The following is a 22,457-nucleotide window of genomic DNA, read 5'->3' as shown; positions in this document are numbered from 1 at the left end:
TGAAAGTGAGATGGTGACCATAGGTGGAGAGAGAGAATTCTCTGAAGGTATGGTGGGTGGATTTGGTTCTTTCGGGGCAGTACTATCAGGCCCCTGTCATCTTAAGTGCCAAGTGATGGGGCAGTATTCTCAGTGGAACAATGAAATTGGGCATTTCTCAGAGCTGCACGGCTCTTTGCTGTGCAGTACTTGAGCTTGGTTACCCAGTCCCCCTGGAAATCTGTAAGCTCCTTGATGCCTTGTATAAACATACCCCTCTAGCTGGAGAAGTTTCTATTGTCTGCAGCTAAGAACCATGATTTTTTTTAAAAAATTATTTTATTTATTTATTTTTGGCTGCATTGGGTCTTTTTTGCTGTGTGTGGGCTTTCTCTAGTTGCGGCGAGCAGGGGCTACTCTTCATTGTGGTGCTCTGGCTTCTCATTGCGGTGGCTTCTCTTGCTGTGGAGCTCAGGCTCTAGGCGCACGGGCTTCAGTAGTTGTGGCACACGGGCTCAGTAGTTGTGGCTCACAGGCTGTAGAGCGCAGGCTCAGTAGCTGTGGTGCACGGGCTTAGTTGCTCCACAGCATGTGGGATCTTCCCAGACCAGGGCTTGAACCCGTGATCCCTGCACTGGCAGGCAGATTCTTAACCACTGCGCCACCAGGGAAGCCCAAGAACCATGACTAATATGAGGTCTCGGGTTTCCCTAGTGGCGCAGTGGTTGAGAGTCCGCCTGCCGATGCAGGGGACGCGGGTTTGTGCCCCGGTCCGGGAGGATCCCACATGCTGTGGAGCGGCTAGGCCCGTGAGCCATGGCCGCTGAGCCTGCGCATCCGGAGCCTGTGCTCCACAACAGGAGAGGCCACAACAGTGAGAGGCCCGCGTACCGCAAAAAAAAAAAAAAAAAAAAAAAAAATGAGGTCTCACATTCATTTCTCCCCCAACCAGATTGTAAATCCACAAAGGGCAGGAACTATATTTTATATTTCTCCTGTAAAATCAGCAGAGTACACAGTTTTCCTAGTAAACTTATCAACATGACAGGCACGATTCATTGAACTGGGTTAAAGTTCTAATATTCTGATGAATTCTTCATTCCATCTGTGAATCAAGAGCCTGAAACAAAATGGCCACCCTAATATGGTCTTCTTTTGAAACCTTAAAGTTAAGTCAGGCTAAGAGAAGTCAATTTAAAAAAAAATAAATTTATTTATTTTTGGCTGCGTTGGGTCTTTGTTGCTGTGCGCAGGCTTTCTCTAGTTGCAGCGAGCGGGGCTACTCTTCATTGCAGTGTGCGGGCATCTCATTGTGGTGGCTTCTCTTGTTGCGGAGCGTGGGCTCTAGGTGCGCAGGCTTCGGTAGTTGTGGCACACGGGCTCAGTAGTTGTGGCTTGTGGGCTCTAGAACGCAGCCTCAGTAGTTGTGGCGCACGGGCTTAGTTGCTCCGCGTCATGTGGGATCTTCTGGGACCAGGGCTCAAACTCGTGTCCCTTGCTTTGGCAGGCGGATTCTTAACCGCTGTGCCACCAGGGAAGTCCTAGAAGTCAAATTTTTTGAAGTTTCAGTTTAAACACTTGAAAGGGTCAGAAGGGCAGTTAAGGAAGCTCTTCCCCTTTTCTATCAACTTTTATTTATTACAAAAACAATGTAACATTAAATAGAATGTAAAAATTCATCCAAAATCTCACTGGACTAGCACACTGCAATATTCCCATTTTCTTCTCAGCCATTCCTGTGCCTTATTTTTGTAGGTAGTGGTCTACATACAATTTTGCATTCTGCTTTTTTTTTTTTTTTTTTGGCTGCACCTCTCCGCGTGTGGGATCTTAGTTCCTCAACGAGGGATGGAACCCATGCCCCCTGCATTGGAAGCCGAGTCTTAACCACTGGACAGCTAGGGAAGTCCCTCTGCTTTTTCACACAATGTTATATCATGAGCGTTTTTCATGTTGTAACCTAGTCTTCCTTTTTTCATGGCATAATATTTCTGTCAGTAGCCATCTTATCACTTCTTGAACAATTCCGGTCCCTGAACATTTATTTTTCTTCCAGCTTGTTTTGGCATCATAGCTTACACTTCAGACGTGTCTTTAGAGATTCGTTACCTTATCATTGCTTCTTCTCAGGCGCGCAGCATTGTCCAGTCTGTGGGCCCAACTATCTCCACTGCTTTTAGGAGTGTCATCGGGCCACAGGAAAACACCAATGAAGGTCTTGCCTGTTCTCTTTAATTTTTGTTACTTTTCCGGTTGCCTCCTCGTCCCAATCTGCCTTGCTCTAATTTTTAGGGAGGTTGACCCTTTATCCACTGATCTCCAGGTGAAAAGGCTCCCAATGTGGGGGCGCGTGACTCGGGAGTGGGGAAGCAGCGCCCGTCTTGCCGGGTTTGCGCCCGGCCACGCCCCACCGGACCAGCTCTGCCCCGCCCCGCCCGCGGGACTACACTTCCCAGGCACCCCTACGCGGCGAGCACGGCCGCAGCTTCCAGCAGCCGCAGGAGAGACGCAATGGCTTCGTGGGGCGAGCGGCTGGCCGGCGTGCGCGGGGTGCTGCTCGACATCTCAGGCGTGCTGTACGACGGCGGTGAGGGCGGCGGCGCGCCGATCCCAGGCTCTGTGGAGGCGCTGGCGAGGTGAGTGGGCCGCGCAGGCCGCCTGGAGCGCCCGGCGCTGTGCTCAGCCGGGTCCTGTGGGCCGCTGCCGGGGGGCGGGGCGGGGCTGCTGCTCTGGCCCCGCCCCGCCCGGCGAGCGGAGGGCCGGTCCCGGGAGCATCGCGCTGCAGCCCCCGGGTGTGCCAGGCATCCGGCGTCCCTGGGTGAGCACCGGGCCTCGGCTGGTTAGAGTTGCGCCCCTGTCCAACAGGGCAGCCCTGCTCCTTACCTTTGAGCGCTTGGAATGTGGCAAGTCTGAATTTAGATGTGGCGTGAGTGTACAACCCACACCGGATTTCGAAGACTTAGCGAGAAAAAATGTATAAAGTTCGTTGTATTGTTTTATATTGGTTACATATTGAAGTGATAGTAATTTGAATATGTTCGCTTAAATAAAATATATTAAATTAATTCCACCTTCTTCTTTTAACCTTCGTTAATGTGGTTACCAGAAAGCTTTAAATTACATACGTGGCTGGCATTGTAATTCAGTTGGACTGCCTTGACTGTCTGCTTAGACGGTAGGAGGGCGTCTTGCCACCAAGTCTTGTGCACAGAGGACACTGCCAGGACCACTGTTGGCACCACTGGGCCCTGGGCTTTGTAATTGCCACTGGCATCGCAGACCCAGAGGGTAAGAGGGGGCATGGGGGTGAAGTGGAGGAGGAAGTGCCTTCCATCTGAAGGGGACAGTGGCTGCAAAGCCTGAGGCGGAGGAGAGCTCGGAGGAGAGCTCGGCAGATCGCTCGCACTCGGAACTGAAGAGCGAGTCGGGACTAGCGAGGGTGAGCGTGGCTACAGCAGGCAGGGACTTGAGGGTCACAGAGAGCTGTCTGGATTCCATACTGGGTGCAGTGAGAAGTCACTGAAGATTTTAGGCAGGAGTGTCGTGTGATCTGATTTATGTTTTCAAGACATTTAAATGTAGAAAGTGAAACCATATAAGTAAATGAAAACAGGAGAGATTCCCTTTGAAATCTTGGAGTAGGAGAATACCTTTGTAGCTAGGCCTCAAAATCTAGAAATCGACAACAACAACAAATCAACAGCCCAATAGAAAGATGCACAAAGGATATAAGCAACTCATAGGAAAGGAAAACAAATAGAAACACAAAGGAAAAGCATAGGAAAGATGCTCAGCCTTACGCGAATAAGAGAAGTGCAAAGTAAAACTATCCCGAGATGCCTATTTTCATCAATTTGAGAAAATTGGCCCAAATCCACAACTTTGGGAACGCCTTCTCTTGGTGAGAGTCTGTGGAAGCAGACCCTGTCTTATATTGCTTGTGGAAGATGCATTTGGCATTATCTATCAGCGTACCGCCTCATACATGAGAAATGACATAGGTGGGGGGTCATTCATGGCAGCGCCTTGAGAAATAGCAAAAGACTGGAAACAGCTCAACTATCCAGCGCTAGGGGAGTATTACAGTCTATCCTTCTACACAGTGGAATTCCATGCTGCCTAAAAAAGAACGAGCATGCCTGCCATGTAGACGTGCTGTCAGTGAAGACAGGATGTACACTGTGCCATCTTTTGGGTGGAAAAGGCAGAAATGCAAGCATGTATTCCTGCTGGTGTGTTTGTATAAGGAAACTGGGGGGAAGAGCTTCAACCTGTGAAGAGCTGGAAGGCAAGTGATTGGGGAGAACCAGGTGGTTGGGGGTAGGGATGGGAGCAAGGCTCTTCCCTCGGTAACTTTGTATATAAACTTTTTTTTTTTTTTTTTTTTTTTTTTTGCGGTACGCGGGCCTCTCACTGTTGTGGCCTCTCCCATTGCGGAGCACAGGCTCCGCAGCGCAGGCTCAGCGGCCATGGCCCACGGGCCCAGCCGCTCCACCGCATGTGGGATCTTCCCAGACCAGGGCACGAACCCGCGTCCCTTGCATCGGCAGGCGGACTCTCAACCACTGCGCCACCAGGGAAGCCCTATAAACATTTTTTAAAGTTTTGAACCATGTGGATATATTTCCCATTCAAGATATCAAATTACAAATACTTTGTCAATTTTGTCTCAAAAAGTGCTGGAAAAAAATACTGCACCAGAAAAAAAAATATTTTAAGAAGATCTCTGGCTGCAAAGTGGAGAGTGAGCTGGCAGTGGGACAGACGGCCGGGCTCCAGAGGAAACGGGAACAGCCAGTTGGGAGACCCTTGTGTGGTCCAGGGAGACATGATAGGACGTGGACTAGGGGGCGGCAATGGAGATGAAGAGAAGGGGGTGAATTAGATGTTTTGGGAGTAGGACCAATGGGACCTGCCTATGTATTGGATGTTGCGGGGAACAGGGAGAAGATGAAATAAAGAATGGCTCCGGTGTTGGACTGGAGCACCTGAGGGGATGGAGAGGGGCGCAGAAGGGTGCACGCAGGTGCCACGATGGCCCTTGATGCAGTGCTTGGCACACAATACACTCCATGAGTATGACAGTTAAACGTCACATCCCATGTTTGTTTGTTGTTTGTTTGTTTTTGTGAAAAAGACTAACTTTATGGAGCCCCCAGCACTCATTCTCTTTCTCCTGCACAGTCTTGGTTCCCCGGAGACACCCAGTCCGGCGGGCAGCAGTGAGACCCACTTTCTGGCCAGCAGAGGCATCTCTGAGGATGGTAGAGGGTTTGCCGATGTGGTGGTGGTTGCCACCTCCGAAGGGATGCTCAGCAGGGTTCGTGGCCACACCCCGCACGCATGGCCAGCAATTCCTCTTTGCCTTATACTTGTGGTAGGCACGGCTGGCCTTCAGAATGGGCTTGTCAACGCGGCCACCTCTAGCCACCACACCGACCACAGCTCTGTTGGTGGAGGAGATGACCTTCTTGGAGCCCAAGGGCAGCTGCACTCTGGTCTCCTTTGTCTCAGGGTTGTGGGAGACGACAGTCACATAGTTCCCAGAGGCTCTGGCCAGCTTGCCCCAGTCACCAGGCTTCTCCTCCAGACAGCACACGATGGTGCCCCCAGGTACGGTACCCCCGGGAGCACATTGCCGATGCTGAGCTGGGCCTGCTCGCCGCAGTACACGAACTGGCCGGTGTGGATGCCCTCGGTGGTGATGAACATCTCTGTCCGCTTCTTAAAACGGTATGGATCCCTGAAGACCACCTTGGCAAGGGGCATGCTGCCGCCCGGGTCGTGGATGATGTCCTTCACGGTACCCTTGACGTAGCCGTGTTGCTTGGCAAAGTCTACGGTGTGCAGAGACGTGGCGTCCTTTCGGTGCTTCCCGTGCACGTGGAACGTGGAGCCGGCGCCCTTCCTCTGCCCACAGATCCCGCGGCCCATGGCAGCAGTCTGCCGAGGAGCGCGGCCGAAAGAGCATGTCCCATGTTAATATAGGAATTCCTGTTGTACGTGCTTTTAATATTTTAAAAATCAGGGCCACTTAAAAAAAACAACAAGTTTATATTGAAGTAAAGTACACATCTGTTCTTCTATTGAGGGGGTGTGGTTTCCCGTTTTCAGTTATTTTGAATAGTGCTGCCATGAACATTCTAGGACATGTCTGGTGAATGCATGGGTGCATTTCTGCTGGGTGCAGACCTAGGAGTGGAATTGCTGGTCGTGAGACAGGCATATGTTCATTGCTAGAAGCTGCTGTCAAATTGTTTCCCAAAGTGGTACATGTGAGAGTCCCCGTGGCTCTGTGTCCTCACCAACACGTGGGTTTGTCAGTCCTTTGCATTTCATTTATTTATTTAAACTAATTTACATGTTCATTCATTCTTAAACTTTTTTTAAAGTTAATTAATTAACTTTATTTTTGGCTGCTTTGGGTCTTCATTGCATGCAGGCTTGCTCTAGTTGCGGCGAGCGGGGGCTACTCTTCCTTGTGGTGCGCGGGCTTCTCATTGCCTTGGCTTCTCTTGTTGCGGAGCACGGGCTCTAGGCACGCGGGCTTCAATAGTTGTGGCACGTGGGCTCAGTAGTTGTGGCTCGCGGGCTCTAGAGTGCAGGCTCAGTAATTGTGGCACACGGGCTCAGTAGTTGTGGCTCGCGGGCTGTAGAGCGCAGGCTCAGCAGTTGTGGTGCACGGGCTTAGTTGCTCCGCGGCATGTGGGATCTTCCCGGACCAGGGCTCGAACCCTAACCTATACCCTATACCCTATATTCGTACCCTAACCTATACCCTAAACCTTACCCGTTCTCTCAACCCTAACCTTAACCCTAACACTAAACCTTACCCTAACCCTGCCTTAGCAGGCAGATTCTTAACCATTGCACCACCAGGGAAGTCCCGAAGTCCTTTGCATTTTAGCAGGGTCATTTTCGCCTCAAAACCTGAGAAATAAAGTAGGTCAAGCATATGGACAGAGCCTCGGTCCCTCCCCGTCTACCTTCTGCTGAGGAGCACAGAGTGGATTCAGCAGTGGCTTTGGAATAGGTAGGGCTGATTGTGAGCCTTTGTTTCCGGTCAGTAATGTGGGTCTGGTGTGCACACCTCCCGGGCCAGTGAGGCTCCAGGCGTCTCCCAGCAGCAGCAAAGGTGGCAGCTCTCAGAGAGTGCCTCCTCTATGCTGGGCGTCCCCGTTTTATGTCATGTAGTCCCCCTAACAGCGTGGGGGTGGGAGGAGGTTATCTCCCTCAATCAGCTGAAGCCACTGCGGCTCAAGGCTTGCTCGGGTCTCAGCTGGGATGGCCCAGGGACCATGGGAACCCAGGTCTGCGTGACTCCTAACCGCTGTGCTGGACCCATACTTAGAGTCCTTTGAGGGAGAAGCAGGCATTGGAAGAGGTCAGGGGCTTCTCTCTAGCAGTCTCCCCTGGGTGATGCTCCCCCTGATACACTGTCCAACAAACACCTGCACACATTCCAGGCTGTGACTCGAAGGAGGGTGATCCCTGGTCCTTTAACCTCTGTGGGTTTGGCGCTGGCGTCTTCCAACAGATCCCCGGGAGTTGTTTGTCCTGATTTGCTTGAATTCAACTGATTTATCTAGCTGGAGTGTCTTTGGTAGCAACTACACTGTATAAATCTAGCAGCGGTATAATAACCGGATATACTAACAGTCCTAAAATACATCCCAGACAGTTTTGTAGCTGAGAGAGGGGAGAAGTGCCTTCCCCATAGTGTGTGGGACTGTTTCCGGTGAGGGGACGTAGTTCTCATTATATCAGGGGAGTTGATCGTCCTGGAGGATGAGGCCTGGCCCCTCTGAACCCTCCCCGGGACTCCATGCTACAGGACCGCGTCCCTGTGCCTTTTCCTGCTCCACCAGGGCCTTCCCGAGTGACCCTTGTGGCCCCTTCTCTCCCTCTGCCCACTTCACCCCCTTGCTCCCAGTTATACAGACTTTCGGGGGGTTTTCACTGACTAGCCCCTTAGCAGCCCAACACCCACAGAGCCTGGGCCCTTCACGCTGCGGCACCCTCTGGCTCTCACCCACGTTCCTTTTCTCTCTTCAGCTCTTGTGCTGGCTCTTTAAAGACTAGGCCCCTCCACCTAGGCCCGGCCTCCAGTGGCCAGCTGATCACACTCAGGCCCAAGGAAGCCGCCCATGCCCTCCTGTGGGGCCCCCGGAGCCCAGCATCCAGACCCTCCTGGCAGTGAGTGTATGTGGGCAACTTCCCCCAGTAAAATCTGCCTGCTTTTGGAGTTTCCCTGGGGATGTCAGACTTGGGGACACGGCTCTTTCCCGGGCCAGGCCCTGCTGGCCAAGGTGAATAACGCCAGGCTTCCACCACTTTTTGTAGTTTTTGCAGCCACAGCCTGTACTCTGTGGCCTCCTTGATATGCAAGGCTGGCTTTGAAGTCACAAGGGAGCTCAGAGGAAGTTCCCAGGGTGAGAGCAGTGCTGCAGAGGGGCAGCGTGATGGGGGTCCCGGGGCCCTGGGGGACGTTTGCCTCCATGGCATCTCCCCAGTGCCATGGGTTCCCAAACAGCACCTTCTGTTCTGGGAACCCCGGCGGGGTTCACCACTTCTCTTCCTAGACTTTCTGTGGTGACAGGTGTCCTCAAGTTTTTGGAAAGTTTCCCACCTGTTTGGGGACACAGAGCACATGGGGAGTATTAGCTCTGCTTTTTAAAACAATACAGACCACCATAGTAGCAGTCACTGATGATCAAGCTACCTTCGCAACCAGCGCTTTTCAAAGCCGGGACAGAGACTCAGAGAGATTTGGGAAGTGGCCAAAGTGGAGAAAGTGGCTGGGCCAGGGTTCCCTCCCTTCCTGCCCCCTGTCCCCCGCCCTGCCCCGGTCCACCTGACTCCAAGCCCCAGTTTTCCCCGCAATACCACACTGCTTCTCATTAAAGATGCACTTGTTCATTCATTCACTCACCCAACAAATATTTATCGAGTGTTTCTTTTATACTAAAAACACCGCTGTAGGCATTGGGACAAGGGGCAGTGAGTGCGGCAGATGGAAGTCCCTGCTCTCGGGAAGCTGACCGTCCAGTATGGGGAGAGCAGTGTCAACAGCACCCGGAAAGGCTAGTGTCAGGTGGAGAGAGACTGAGCCGCCAGGGAGATGGGGAGCCGGTGATGTGTGAGCTGGGCTCTGCAGCTGTCATCTGGGCCAGGAATGTCCCAGATTGGAGAACAGGAGGTCCAGGCTTCCTGGAGCCGCTGGGCACGGTGCTGGCCAGGTGGAGCCCTCTTACTGTGCTAGGACTTGGGGGTGGGCGTGGTCATGGGACATCTGTAACCGGCCCGGGTCCCCCCATCAGGCCCTTTATTGGAGTCCATTCTTGGGCAGTTGGGCTCCCCGAGGGGAGCCATTCAGAGGCAGGGCTGGGCACAGCGGGGGCTGCAGGGGCCGGCCCCCCGAGCTGGTCAGCACAAAGGGGGGCCCCAGAGACATCTGCATGTGAAAGGCGGGTGGGCATTTACTGCATCCTGTCTCGGGCCACTAAAGCACATCTGCTGGGCCCAGCCGGGCCCAGCCTTTTTGCGGCCGGCGGAAGGAAGCAGGCTCGGCCTCGGCCCAGGGCAGCCTCATAAAGCAATTCCCACCCAGGACGACCAGACCCGCGACCCATCCCTCCAGTGGGCACCAGGAGCCCTGGGACCCTGTTGTTACTCGGGCCCCTCCCAGCAGGTCTTAGAGCCAGAGGAACAGGGCCAGGGAACTTGTCTGAAGTGCGGCCTAGGACCAAGGCCCTCCTTGATGCTCGGCCGCCCTGGCTCCACCGGGCCCCAGGGACACAGCCGCCCAGGAGTGACTGTGAGATAGCTGGGAGCCTCTCCCTGCGTTGCCTCGTCCCATCCCCCATGTGGCCCAGCACCTGCCAGAGGAGGCCCTTAAGGCTATCAGAGGGGGCGGGCCGTTTGTTTGAGTTCATTTAGGCCAACAACAGCTTTCCTGACTCACCCTGGACCTTGGACAAGGTGTGTTTGCTGAGAATGCCCTGTCACTTGTGCTGCCGTTTCCTCTCTGCGGGTGAACTAGGCTGACTTCAGAGTTGGGGGCCAGGTGAGAGAACGATGCTCTCTTCCCAGGCTGAATACTGGTTTCATAACATCCACAGTTTAGGCTTCCCAAGGCAGAGGTGGCTTCCTTCTTGTAAACCATCCCACTAGCGCAGGAACGTACTAAGTAAAAAGTCCAAATCCTCATCCCCAGCCCCACCCTAGTCATTTCCCCCAGGGGGACCCTGTAGCTTCTTCCACGCCTTTTCCTCTGTGTTTCCCCCAAAGCGCAGGAGATTCTAAGAAGCCTCCCCTCCCCTTGCTGGCTCTCGTCCAGTTCTATGGTCCCCCCATCACACCCCCCACAACCCCCCACTCCTTGGGCAGCACTGCTGCTCAAGAAACATGTTCTGTTGGTTCACAGGTCACTGGAGGCTGGAGTTCCCCGCAGATCCCGAGCCAGTGGTCTCAAACTTATGTTGCCTCAGAGCATTTACCTCCTAAATGAAATCTGAGGTAGAATCCCCCCAGTTTTAAAAACAGATAAAAGAGCAATGTTTGAATGGTGTGTATTTTCTCTGTTCAAATCTGCAATACCGATTATGAGGTCAGTCAGTGAAAATGATGAAAGTGTCTTTTTTTTTTTTGGCCACGCCCCACGGGAGGCGGGTTCTCCACCAGGAATCAAACCCGCGCCCCCTGCAGTGGAAGGCGGAGTCTTAACCACTGCGGCTGCTTTCCACTAGCTATTTTACATTTGGCAGTGTATATATGTCTATGCCACTCTCTCACTTTGTCCCAGCTTACCCTTCCCCCTCCCCGTATAGCACAGGGAGATCAGCTCGGTGCTTTGTGACCACCTAGAGGGGTGGGATAGGGAGGGTGGAAGGGAGGGAGACGCAAGAGGGAAGAGATATGGGAACATATCTATATGTATAGCTGATTCACTTTGTGATAAAGCAGAAACTAACACACCATTGTAAAGCAATTGTACTCCAAAAAAGATGTTAAAAAAAATAACAGTACTAAAGTCTGGGGCAGTGGACAGCTCAACAGTACATATGTGTATAATTTTATATTCGTGGCTAGAAACAACCTGCGTGTCTATCAGGAGGGGACAAGGGAATAAATTATGGTTTATCCAGACTGCAGAATATTCCTCAGCAGTTAAAAAAAGTGAGGTACCTCTGTTTGGTGTTGACATTAGTTTATATGAGGTGAATGTTGCATATAGTCAGTGAAAAAGTTACAGAGTAATGTGTGTGAAATACCATTTTTGTTCTTGGAGTTAAAGGAGACACAACCGCCCTCAGGTAGAGTAAAACAGAACTGTGACCCTGACTTGCGTGGAGGGAAACCGAGGGGCATTGTTGTGAAGCCACCCACGGCTCCACTGTCATGACAAGGGCTGTTTCTGGGTTTCTGATCTCAGCCTCGGTGGGCAGGGGTCACCCTATGGAAATCAAGGGCAGCCAGGCTGGGGGCTCTGGAGCAGGGTTAACGGTTTATCCCAAAGATACTGCCTCTGGTAGGAAGGCCCTGGCTGATCAGCAGGTGAGCATGGCACGCGTCACTCATGGAGCCCACAGGCGGAGTCCTGATCCCCCAGCCCCCCAAGGATATACAGAGAAGCCGTATTGGCAAAGCCCTGCCCGGGCCCTGCCTGTGGCGGTGTGCAGGGTGATTTCCCACCACCCTGGGGCTGGCAGGATGCAGCCTTGTTTATAGAGGAGGAATAGGACTTGCTCAAAGCCACCTCAGGAGGAAGGAGAGTGGGGGCCAGACCCTTACCAGGGCAGGTGCTGCCCCTAAAAGAAGGTAGGTGTCAGCTCTTGTGGGCGAGGACCTGGGTTTCGAGTCCCAGCTCTGCCCTGTGGTTGTCATGTGGTCTTGGGCAAGTTCCTTAGCCTTTTTGTGCCTCAGTTTCCTCTCATGGGGAGCTGTTGTAACTACTGTTGGGGCCCCCTCTGCCCTGGGTGCTCCGGGATGTCTGCCAGGATGAGCCAACGCAGGTTTACCCCAGGTTCCCTTTGCTGGGTTGAACTTTGCCCTCTTTCTTAATGGTGGCCCCGGGCGAAGCTCTCTGGGCTCTGTCCAGCAGGCCTCCTTCACCAGCTGGCTCCTCCGGATGTCCCAGTTCCCTGGGCATCTGTCTTCTTGTCTGACTACCTGCCTTGAGGGCCCAGATGTCCCCAGCACCCAGCCCCGGGCCTGCCAGAGGTGTGGTTGTCATGGTCACCACCATCATCTTCACTGCCATTCACTGAGTATTTGCAACATGCCGGGTGCTTCAGGACAGTCCTGTCAAGTAGCTACTACAGATGTGGAAACTGAGGTTGGAGAGGGTTAGGTGACAAGCCTTGGTCACACAGGGACGAGCTGGCAGAGGTGCTGAGGGTGTGTCTGCTTCCCGAGCCAGGCTCCCACCTTACCCAGAATGCCTGGCTCTGTCCCCTGCAGCGCCCAGCACTTGACCAGCCTGCGACCACGTCCGGGGAGGACTAGCTGGTGGCTAACCTTCCAAGGCTGGGGAGTGGACCCGAGAACCCATGGCTCCCAGAAACGTGCCCTTCGGTTCCTCGTATCCCTCTGGGCCTCAGTCTCCCCCTCTGCGAAAAGAGCCACTAGGTTGGATAATCTCCAAGGTCTCCTCTGGTTTCTAGATTCCCATGCACTTCATTCTAAATTGAATTTATTAGTAACTAGTAAAGTGATGTTGTGAGCTCAGCGTGTCCCTTTGATCCGAGCTCAGAGACCCAGGCAGGTCAGAGAGAACATACTGGATGGCGGGTGAGGCAGCCACGGGTGTGGAAGGTGTGCCGCGTGTTTCGTAAGGGCCCTGGCTTCAGGCCTGCCTGACGTCTGTCTGACCTCGTTGCTGTCCCCCTGAGTTCGCTGGCTGGCTAGCCCAGACTGAGAGGCTCAGCCAGGGCCACCTCCATGCGTCACCACTGCTCTTGTTCTCTTCTCTCTGTCCAGACTTTGGACTCTGTTTCTTGCCTGGACTCTGACGCCACAGTCTGCCCAGCAGAGTGTCCAATGGAGAGTGGGGAGGGACCTCCAGGGACCTAGCGGCTGGCTGTCAGCCTGGCCAAAATGTCTCCTCTGGTGGGTCGGTGGAAAGGCGGAGGGGATGCAGCAGACCCAGCCAGAGCTACTGGCCAAGGCCTTACCGGCGTCCCTCAGCATGCGCGGCCCCGTGGTGATGCCACAGCACAGGACAGGGCTCATGGCGCATCCTCTGTGCCCCACCCTGGAGAGCCAGAAGGCTAGGCGCTCCTGTTACCCCATTTCATGGTTGGGACTCAAGACTCCCAGGAGTCTGGCCCATGGATGCCTGGCCAAGGGCACGTGCAAGGTGCGGGTGCCAGACCGCAACTGGGGAGCCATGGGGCAAAAGCCCTTCTGTTGCTGTTCCAGCCAGAAGGCAACCTCCCTGCCCCTAAGCTGAGGCCCTACATCAGGGCACACGGGGAGCTGGACCTGGTCCCTCTCAGGATCCACGTGGGCGCCCCTCGGTGTGTGTGTGACTATATTTTTCTTTCTTTCTTTCCTCCTTCCCTCCCTCCCTCCATCCCTTCCTTTATGACTGTATTTTTCTACCGCAGAACTGCCCCTGCTCTGTTCATGGGCTCCTGTGTGACCTTCTGTTTTTAAAAAATTGGGTTCTTAGAACAAATAGGCACTTGCAAGTTTCCATTTTCCAAATGTGTGTTTTCAATCTCTGTGGCTTTCTAAAAGGAAAGCAGCCACAGATCTCAAAATCAGATGGTGGCCGGCGCTGCCGTGGAGCCCTGCTAGGGAATGAGACCCTGATGCTGAGGGATGGGGAGGCTGAGGCTGATGTTCTCTGAGGGTCTCAGCTGGGCGTTGCCGCCCGAGTTTCGGTTCATAATGACTCCCCGAGGTGCTGTGGGTGTTCTTTCCTCCTCTGAGAAACTGAAGCATATCTGCAGCTGTGGCCATTTCAGTAGTAACAGGGGCCTCTTCTGCATCAGGTAGCGTCTTGAGTTGTAGCCCCACGGGCAGAGCGGGCGTGGGTCAGGGAGGCAGCAATGAGGGGAGACGCCCCTCTCCTCCCCTACACCTCCCTTCCCTCCTGGCATGAGCTTCTTCTGTCTCAGGAGAGGATTCCAGGCTACTTGACCTAGAGGTGGCTCTGGTAGGAGACCAGAATTTCAGCCCAGGGTGGGCCTGTGGACCTCACACAGCTCTTTTGAAGACCAGCCCAGGGATGAGCAAAATCAGAAACAATAAACCCTGCTTCCTCTGCAGTGGGGGAGAAGTCACCCGTCCCCTCTGGGTGCTAACCTCATTTGTCACTTCACGTTTCACCTGCCAGCTTGCAGCCTCACCTTCCCACCCAGGAGCCCACCCAGCCTGAGGGTTCCTCCCCGTCGCCGTCCTGTTGGGTTCCCTCCCCCGGGGGTGGGGGGTGGGATTTGGAGTCGCCATCAGCCTGGCCTCCCACACCCTCCACACATGCCCCCTGTGTAGGACCCAGCCCGTGCCCCTCGGAGCCCCACGTGGGCGCAGGTGGTGAGCGCAGGGGACGGGAGGTTGTGGCAGCCGCCATGGGCCCCGCTGCTTTGTCACAGGGTGGCTGGGGCGAGGTGGGTGAGTGCCCTGCCCGCTCTGGGCAGTTGGGGCAGGTAGAGCGGGGAGGAAAGTAGGTTGGGGGAGCCTGCCCGCCGGCCACTGGCCTGTGTTCTCGGCTCACGTTCAGTGAGCACTTACTGTGGGCCAGGCCCGAGCAAGCACACTGCAGGTCTCACTGGAGCCTCACAAGGTGAGGCTGTTATTGTCCCCATTTTCCAGATGAGGAAACTGAGCCACAGAGAGAAGAAACAGCTTGTGGAGGTCCCACAGCCATTAAGTGGCAGAACCGGGACCAGCCCACAGTCATCAGGCTCTGAAGCACTTCCTGGTTCGCCTCTCGGCCACCTGGCCTCCACTCAGTGTTAGAGCCTCTTTCTTAGGCATTTGTTCCTCAGCCCGTGGAAGGCGTGACTCGATCCTCACCCTTGTGCCTGGGCCCATCCTCCGGCTCCACTGTGCTTTCTCTTCTGGAATCTTTAACACCCTTGTACCAGGAAGGATCAGAGACGGGCGCTGGAGCAGTGCCGTCCACAGGCGGGGTCGGCCGTGAGCATGGGCTTTCTTCCTGAAGCTCTCTGGAAAGCAGAATGACTTGGTTCCATTACCAGGTGGGCCCATCAAATCCGGAATTTGGATCAGTTAAGTGCTTCTCATAGAAAAGCACTGCCGTGCTTCAAGGGCTGTGAAAGCCAAATGGGAAGAGGACGGGCTCTGCCCGGGCAGGGGCCGGGGTCTGGGGGGCTTCCTGGAGGAGGGGACATATGAACCAGGCTTTGACGGATGGGTAGGATTTGGCCATAGGGGAGGGTGAAGGCAAAGACTCAGGGTGATGAAAGGGTCTTCAGGGTCAGATGAAGGTGACAGATGGCTGGGGTGGGGTGGGGTGGGGTGGGGACCGAGCTAGGAGGGGCCTTATCCAGGGCAGCCTCCTCGCCCCCTGCCCAGAGGGCATCAGGCTGTGGAGCAATGCCAAGGTCAGTCAGGATGTCCAATAATCGTCCTAGCCTTCTACCTGCTACGAGCGGTAATGAGAAGGTTTCCATTATTTTCGGGTGAGCGCCCCCGGCAGATGCCGACAGCCAGCAGATGTGTGAGGTCCGAGGTGATTTGCAAGGGACCAGTTCATGTGATGCTCGGTAATTGCATCAGGCGACGTTGTCACTCAGAGCTTGTCCTGGCCTCCGGGATGAGGTAAAGGTCAGTTCAAAGAGCCGTTGCGGCCACGGGAAGTAGGGGCAAGTGCCCACCCTCTCGGGGGCTCTGGAGAGGGTGCAATGGACTGAGGCCGTGGTCTCAGAGGGGCCGTCTGGCTGGAGCCCGGCTTGGGCTGCCAGGACCCTGCTACCGGCCCCCTGTGCCCAGGGTTCTTGGGTGTCAGGAGATGGGGTGACATGGCCTGTCCTGGAGCTGGGCCCAGTCCGATGTTGAAATCCTTTGGATTCACTCCCCTTGGGAGGCCCTTTGCAGACTGTGCTGTGGCCCTGAAGCCACGCCTGGCTCCGGCTTTCCTGACATTGGATTTGTGTGTTCCAGGCCTCCCGAGGCTGAATCTGACCTCTGGCAGCAGACCCCTCCAAGAGGTGCCGAGGCTTTGGTTCCTTGGCTGTCTTAGTCTGCCGTAATGGAATACCACAGTCTGGGGGCTTAAGCACGGAGGTTTAGCTTCCCACAGTCCTGAGGCCTAGGCATCCAAGACTGAGGGGCCGGCAGGGTGGGTCTCTGGCGAGAGTCCTCTTCCTGGCTTGCTCGGTGGCCGCCTTCTGCCGTGTCCTGACACGGCCTCTTCTCTGTGCTCGCAGGGGGATCTCTGGTGTCTCTTGCTATAAGGACACTAATCCCGTCACGTCAGGGCCCCACCCTTCTGCCCTCACTTAACAACCTTCGTTACCTCCTGAGGGAGTCGACCTACGATTTTGTGGGAGGGACGCAATTCAGCTCACAGCCCTGGCCATTCAGGGCTTCCCCTTCCGTGCTGACCCACCTTCTCACACTCTGTCCCCTGTGCACGCACAGGTGTGCCCCATGCACACCCTTCCCCACCCTGAGAAGGTGTCAGTTTCCTGCCCAGCAGAGACGAGCTGGGCCTGCCCCGGCGGGTGCCTCCCTTACTGGGGAAGCACCAGCACCTTCACCCCCTGGGCCAGAGCCTGGGCCGCCACCTTATAGCCAGCTGCGGGCCCATGGGCCCTGCTGCTTACAAGCCGAGCGACCTTCTCAGCTTTCTGCACCCCGGAGCCTCTGGAACGGGGACTGTGGCTCTTGCCTCCTCAGCTTGCTTTCTCAACATGTGCTTAGGGCCCCCTGTGCTCCAGGCACCGGGCCCTGGGGGGGGTGCATGTAGGGGGCTGTGCCCTTAGGGGGTGAGGGTGAAATCAGATCATGGATACTGAGCCCCAAGGCAAGGTCCAGTGTACTGTTGTATTCATACTTTACGATTTTAATAATAATAATGAACACTTCTGTTATTTTTAGTAATTAAGAAAAATGAAGAGAGGACCTGGGACTCGTGCCAGAAAGTCAGAAGGGGGTGCGGTCAGGGGCACGAATGGAGAGAACCACAGGGAGGGGCCTTCCCCAAGCATGTCCCACCACTTTCCAGGGACTGATTCAATCCTAAAACGAGTACTTTGGTTTTAAAGCATGTGTTTTGGATGAACTTATGTTGTATTTCAAAGGAGAACAGTGGCTGAAGTGTCCTGAAGTGAGTTCTGTTATTTACTCATTTTTTTATGGGCATCGAAGTTGTGTTTGGAACAGCAGATGTGAGGCATTGTCATCTCACTGTCACACCAACTGCTCACTGTTCTGAGAAGGTCACATCATAATCCATTAGCAATAATTAGTCCCCCGGCACCCGCTGCCTTCTTCTCTCAACTGCTCCATTAACTTGGGTGCGATCGCACATCCCGGGCACCAGTCGGTGAAGATCGGTCCGTAATGTACAAGGTGATGCTATTAGTTACAATGTATTAGCTGCCTAATTTAAAAATACAAAAGCTGTCTTTATGAAGGGCAATTAACCACTAAACGTAATTGATAATTCATAACCCCGTGATTAGGAAAGACAAATACTAAGAAAGAATTGATTACGACACGGTCAGCCTCTCTGCGTTCGCCCTGTTGTCAGTAGATCTGCCAATTTTTTTCCAAATCGCACCTGTCCGCTCCAGTGCTCAGAGGGTCCGAAAGCTCACTGTAACGTGGGAATGCGTGTCTTCACCACTGAATCCTGTCTGTTTCCGTCAGGGCACCCTTGGGGGAAGCAGTAGGCGTGGTCCTAAGGAAGGGTCCCTCTCACCAGCTGTCATCTGGACTTCCCATCACTCAGTCATTCAGCAAACGCTTATCGGGGGCCTGCCGTGTGCCAAGCCCTGTGTGAAGCGCTGGGGGTGCTGAGGAGCACCCAGCAGGCCCCATTCCTGACCGCATGGAGCACATGGGTCCAGGAGAGAGACGGTCAACAGATACAGAAATGAGACGATTGGAGATACTGATTAGTGTTAGAAAGAGAAACCTGGATAGAGACAGGGTAGGGGCAGCGTCCCACAGGATGGTTGGAGAAGGGGACATACAGACCCTCCATCTTTTCCCTAGGGTTTCTCGGGCCTCTTGACTTGCAGCCTGGTGTCTTCCACGGCCCCCCACCACGCTCTCTGCAGACGCCAAATATGAAGGCTCCCTCGCTGTGGCCCGGGGTTCATCCAGGGAGGGCTGTGCTCTCTGGGCCACTCCCGCTGGCCCGCTGGCCCCCTTGCTCGGCCCCCACACTGGCCTCCTCTCCTGCCCGGCCACACCTGCAGCGCTGACGCTTACCAGGTCCCCCCTTCCTTCTGCCGGCCTCTCTGCCTTTGCCTCTTTGCTTCCCTTCGGGTCTCAGCTCCGGAGCTCTCTCCTCCCCAGGGAGGCCTCCCCGACCTTCCCACCCTCCCTGGCCACCCCGTCTCTTCACCTGTTTGGTCCTTCCCGGCACCTCTCTGTTCTCAATCCCCGATTCCCCTTCCTTTGTGTGGGCTTCCGCCCCACCTGCCGACTGAGGGCTCTGGGGGTCAGAGACCCTGCCTGTGGACACCGTGGCCTTTCTGTGCACCCACCCCAGCCAGGCATTTAGTAGGTGCTCAATAGCTGTCTGTAGAGGGTTGAATGTTATTTCATTGGGGTCTCTTTAGGCATCAGCCTTGTGGCTTTGCATTCGGTGAGCCTGCCCAGGTGCAGCTGGGATGCAGAGCCTCCTGTGAGCTTGGACGGGAAGGATGTCGATGCCGCTGACACGCTGCAGGCCTCCCAGGCTCACCTCACGTTCACTCGCCCGTGTGCCTGGTGACTCTGGCTGGCAAACCTTTCTTCAGTGACAGCGATGAGGAGACATACCTCAGCTTGGCCCCTTGACCTTTGTATTTGGGAAAGTGTGCGTACAGAGTCAGCTCAGATGCTAAGTGGAAATGCTCGTTACGACAGGAGGTCCAGAGGGGCGGCCAGGACGCTCGGAGGCGAGCCCCGCGAGGCTGAGCGGCATGGCGCGGTGGAGGAGGTGTCGAGTGTGGGAGAGCTGGCGTGTGCGCAGGCAGTGTGTCCCAGGGGAGGGTGGGGACGTGTCCCAGGCAGAAGGGGAGGTGCGGGCGGAAGCCAGGTGGAAACCTTGGGGAGCCTCAGCTGTGTCAAGCGCAGTGAGGGTGAGCATGGTCTGCTCCAGCTCCGAAACCCCCGGGCTCAGTCGAGGCCCAGCTCAGGGGCCCGTGGCGACCTGGCCTGCGCCCTCGGAGAAGCGCCTGTCCAGCCCCCTCCGCAGGAGGCCACACCGCCTGCTGACAGCCCCCCCACCTGTCTCCCCACTTGCAGACTGAAGCGGTCCCAGCTGAAGGTGAGGTTCTGCACCAACGAGTCGCAGAAGTCCCGGGGGGACCTGGTGGGGATGCTTCGGCGTCTGGGCTTCGACATCTCAGAGGGCGAGGTGACCGCCCCGGCCCCTGCCACCTGCCTGATCCTGAAGGAGCGAGGCCTGCGGCCACACCTGCTCATCCACGACGGTAGGCCTGCCAGGCCCTGGGACCTGGTTGGGGTGAAGGCGCCTCCTTTCCAGGTGGGGGCTGGGGAGGGGCTCCTTCTCACCTGGGCCAAACCACTGGGCAGGACACAGAGGTAGCACGTGGCTTCTGTTGACACCTGTGGGCTCCCTGCTGGGGATCCGGCCCCATCCATCCTGGCCTCGTACCGGAGGGTGTTTGGAGGCAGGTTCCAGGTGGCTCCTCAGAGGAAAACCCTGAATTTGCTTTCTGCGATCTAGGATGAAGCAAGGTGGCAAGGAATTGTCAAGGGGGCAAGATTTTAGCTTCTGGGGTGTGTGTGTGTGTGTGTGTGTGTGTGTGTGTGTGTGTGTGTGTGTGAGAGACAGAGAGAGACAGAGAGAGACAGAGAGAGACGGGGAGGGGGGGATGAAAAGCTAGACTGAGGTCCATAGGTTTCTGAACTACATTTGTGAAAACCAGCCCTGCTGTCTGGCAAACGGCACAGGTTTACTTCCTGATATTAGTCTGAATGAAGGAAAAGAGCCCCTTTGACCCTCAGCGGGGAGTTTTGCTGGAACAGAGAGGAAGGAACAGTAGTACCTGGTACCTTCTGAATATTTAAAAAGAAGAGGGACTTCCCTGGCAGTCCAGTGGTTAAGACTCTGCGCTCCCAATGCATGGAGCGCGGGTTCAATCCCTGGTCGGGGAACTAAGATCCCACAGGCTGCACGGTGCGGCCAAAAAGATAAAAAGAAGAGACGGAGCAGCGCTTCAGAATTCAGGACACTTTTCTTTAGCTGCACTGAGCCTTCTTCCCTCCTCTGCACTTGGTGTTTTGATTTACAAACCTCTGGCAGAGACCAGAATGCTCTTCCACCTCCGGACAGGGGTGGGCCTCCAAGAGATGGAGGGAGCTCCCTGGAGGTCCGGGTATCCAGTCCACGACTCTGGCGCCAGTCGAGGGCGACATGCCCAGCCTTTAGAAATCATGTTTCTCCAAATGCTTCCTCTGTGATCTAGGATCCCTGCCAGTGTCTTTAGAACAGGTCCTTAAAGAAACAGAAAAACTTAAGAAAGAAAATCCTCCCCTCCCCAGGGCAAAGGGAGGGGTGGGGTGGAACTACCAAAGGTGAGAGGGAAACTCAGAGTTTGCCTTGAAGGCATCGTTCATCCGTGAGTCCAACAGGCAGATGTGAGAGCTTGAGAGGCCGAAGGGGAAGCCAGGTGCCCTTCCTCACCTGTAATCCTGCGTCTCTGTTTTCCATAGGTGTACCTGACTTTTCAGACTTTGAATCTTTTTCAAGTTTTATTGTCGATAAATCTTCCCCCCAACATTTTATTACGAGAATTTTCAAACATCCAGCAAAAGCTGGAAGAATTTTACTTGGAATACCTTCACCTTGATTTTACCAGTGACATTTTGCTATATTTTCTTCATTAGATATCTACCCATCCCTCCATCCATCTATCCATCTTTATCTTTTTGATGCATCTCAAAGTAACTTGCAGGCATGGGTACACTTCCCCTAAACACTTCACATCATTAACTAGAGTTCAATCTGTTTAGTTTTTTCTTTTCATGTGGAATCTACATGCATTGAAATACAAAAATCTCAAGTGTACTTTTGCTGAGTTTTGACAAATGCACACATCTGTGTAACTCAAACCCCTATCAAGACCTAGAGCATTATCGGGACTTCCCTGGTGGTCCAGTGGGTAAGAAGACTCCACGCTCCCAATGCAGGGGGCCCGGGTTTGACCCCTGGTCGGGGAACTAGATCCCACGTGCATGCCGCAACTAAGAGTCTGCATGCCGCAACTGAGACCCAATGCAGCTAAAAATATATATATGTATATTTTTTAAGACCTAGAACATTACCATCACCCCAAAAGTTCCCTCACGTCCTTCCCTATTAGTCCCCATCCCCAACCCCTTTAGAGGCACCCACTGTTTGGATTTTTTTCCATTATAAATCAGTTTACTGTGTCTAGAATTTCATATAAATAGAATCACACAGCATCTAGTTTTGGGGGTTCCCAAGACCACCCTCAGGCTTGATGATTTGCTAGAAGGACTCACAGGGCTCAGAAAAGCCGTCCTACTCACAGTTATGGTTTATTACAGTGAAAGAATACAGATTAAACTCAGCGAAGGGAAGAGATGCGTGGGCAGAGACCAGGAGAATCCAGGCGCGAACTTCCAGGGGCATTGTGCTGGGATGCACTTCATTCTCCCAGCAGCGCGATGTGTGAGAGTACGCCTGAGGTGTGGTCCCCCAGAGAAGCTCACTGCAGCCTTGTGCCCAGGGTTTTTATTAAGGGTCAGTCAGGTAGGCATGCAGCGCCCGTGTGACTGACCTTGGCTACTCTGTCTCCAGGCCCCCAGGTGTCAAACTGACGCAGCGTGGCTGGCCCGGGGCCCCAGGCACACAAAAGCACTCTTTCCAGGCAGGATATGCCAAGGGCTCAGAGGTGATCTCGCGGGAGGTGGTGGTGGGCCTGATCTGAAGACAGCCTTTTTCTGGATGTGCAAGGTTTGAGCAGCCCAGGCCTACTGAGTTAACCGTTCCTTGTGTGAAGGGCTTCCTTCACCCAACATACGGTTTGGTTGCATGTGTCAGTAGGTCTTTTCCTCTTGATTGTGGAGTGGCATTCTATTGAGTGAACATCCCATGGTTTGTTTATCCCTTTCCCTGTTGACAGATACCTGGGTTTGGGGTTTTTTTAAATTAATTAATTAATTAATTAATTTTTGGCTGTGTTGGGTCTTTGTTGCTGCGCAGGGGCTTTCTCTAGTTGCGGCGAGCGGGGACTACTCTTCGTTGCGGTGCGCGGGCTTCTTGCCATGGCTTCTCTTGTTGCAGAGCACGGGCT

General features: G+C 54.4%; 1 protein-coding gene across 5 annotated transcripts in view; it reads left to right on the top strand.

Annotated features, from left to right (window-relative positions):
• The first annotated feature begins 2,308 nt into the window (after window positions 1-2,308).
• LHPP (phospholysine phosphohistidine inorganic pyrophosphate phosphatase) overlaps window positions 2,309-22,457 on the top strand; it is a 141,586-nt gene continuing 121,437 nt past the window's right edge. For 3 of the 5 annotated variants that reach the window (XR_014017143.1, XM_081250147.1, XM_081250149.1), the window contains exons 1-2: window positions 2,453-2,615; window positions 19,417-19,604. Coding sequence is in view for 4 of the 5 variants with exons in the window: in XM_081250147.1 (XP_081106273.1) it covers window positions 2,491-2,615; window positions 19,417-19,604 (313 nt within the window). In the remaining variant the exon portion in view is untranslated. Of the gene's footprint in view, window positions 2,616-5,163; window positions 5,869-19,416; window positions 19,605-22,457 lie in introns of those variants that run through there. The other 2 variants (XM_081250148.1, XM_081250146.1) reach the window with 2 other exon arrangements.

Source organism: Mesoplodon bidens, assembly GCF_964165515.1.
Source record: "Mesoplodon bidens genome assembly, chromosome: 1".
Classification (NCBI taxonomy): Eukaryota; Metazoa; Chordata; class Mammalia; order Artiodactyla; family Ziphiidae; genus Mesoplodon; species Mesoplodon bidens.
This window is presented reverse-complemented; position numbering and strand designations above follow the sequence as displayed.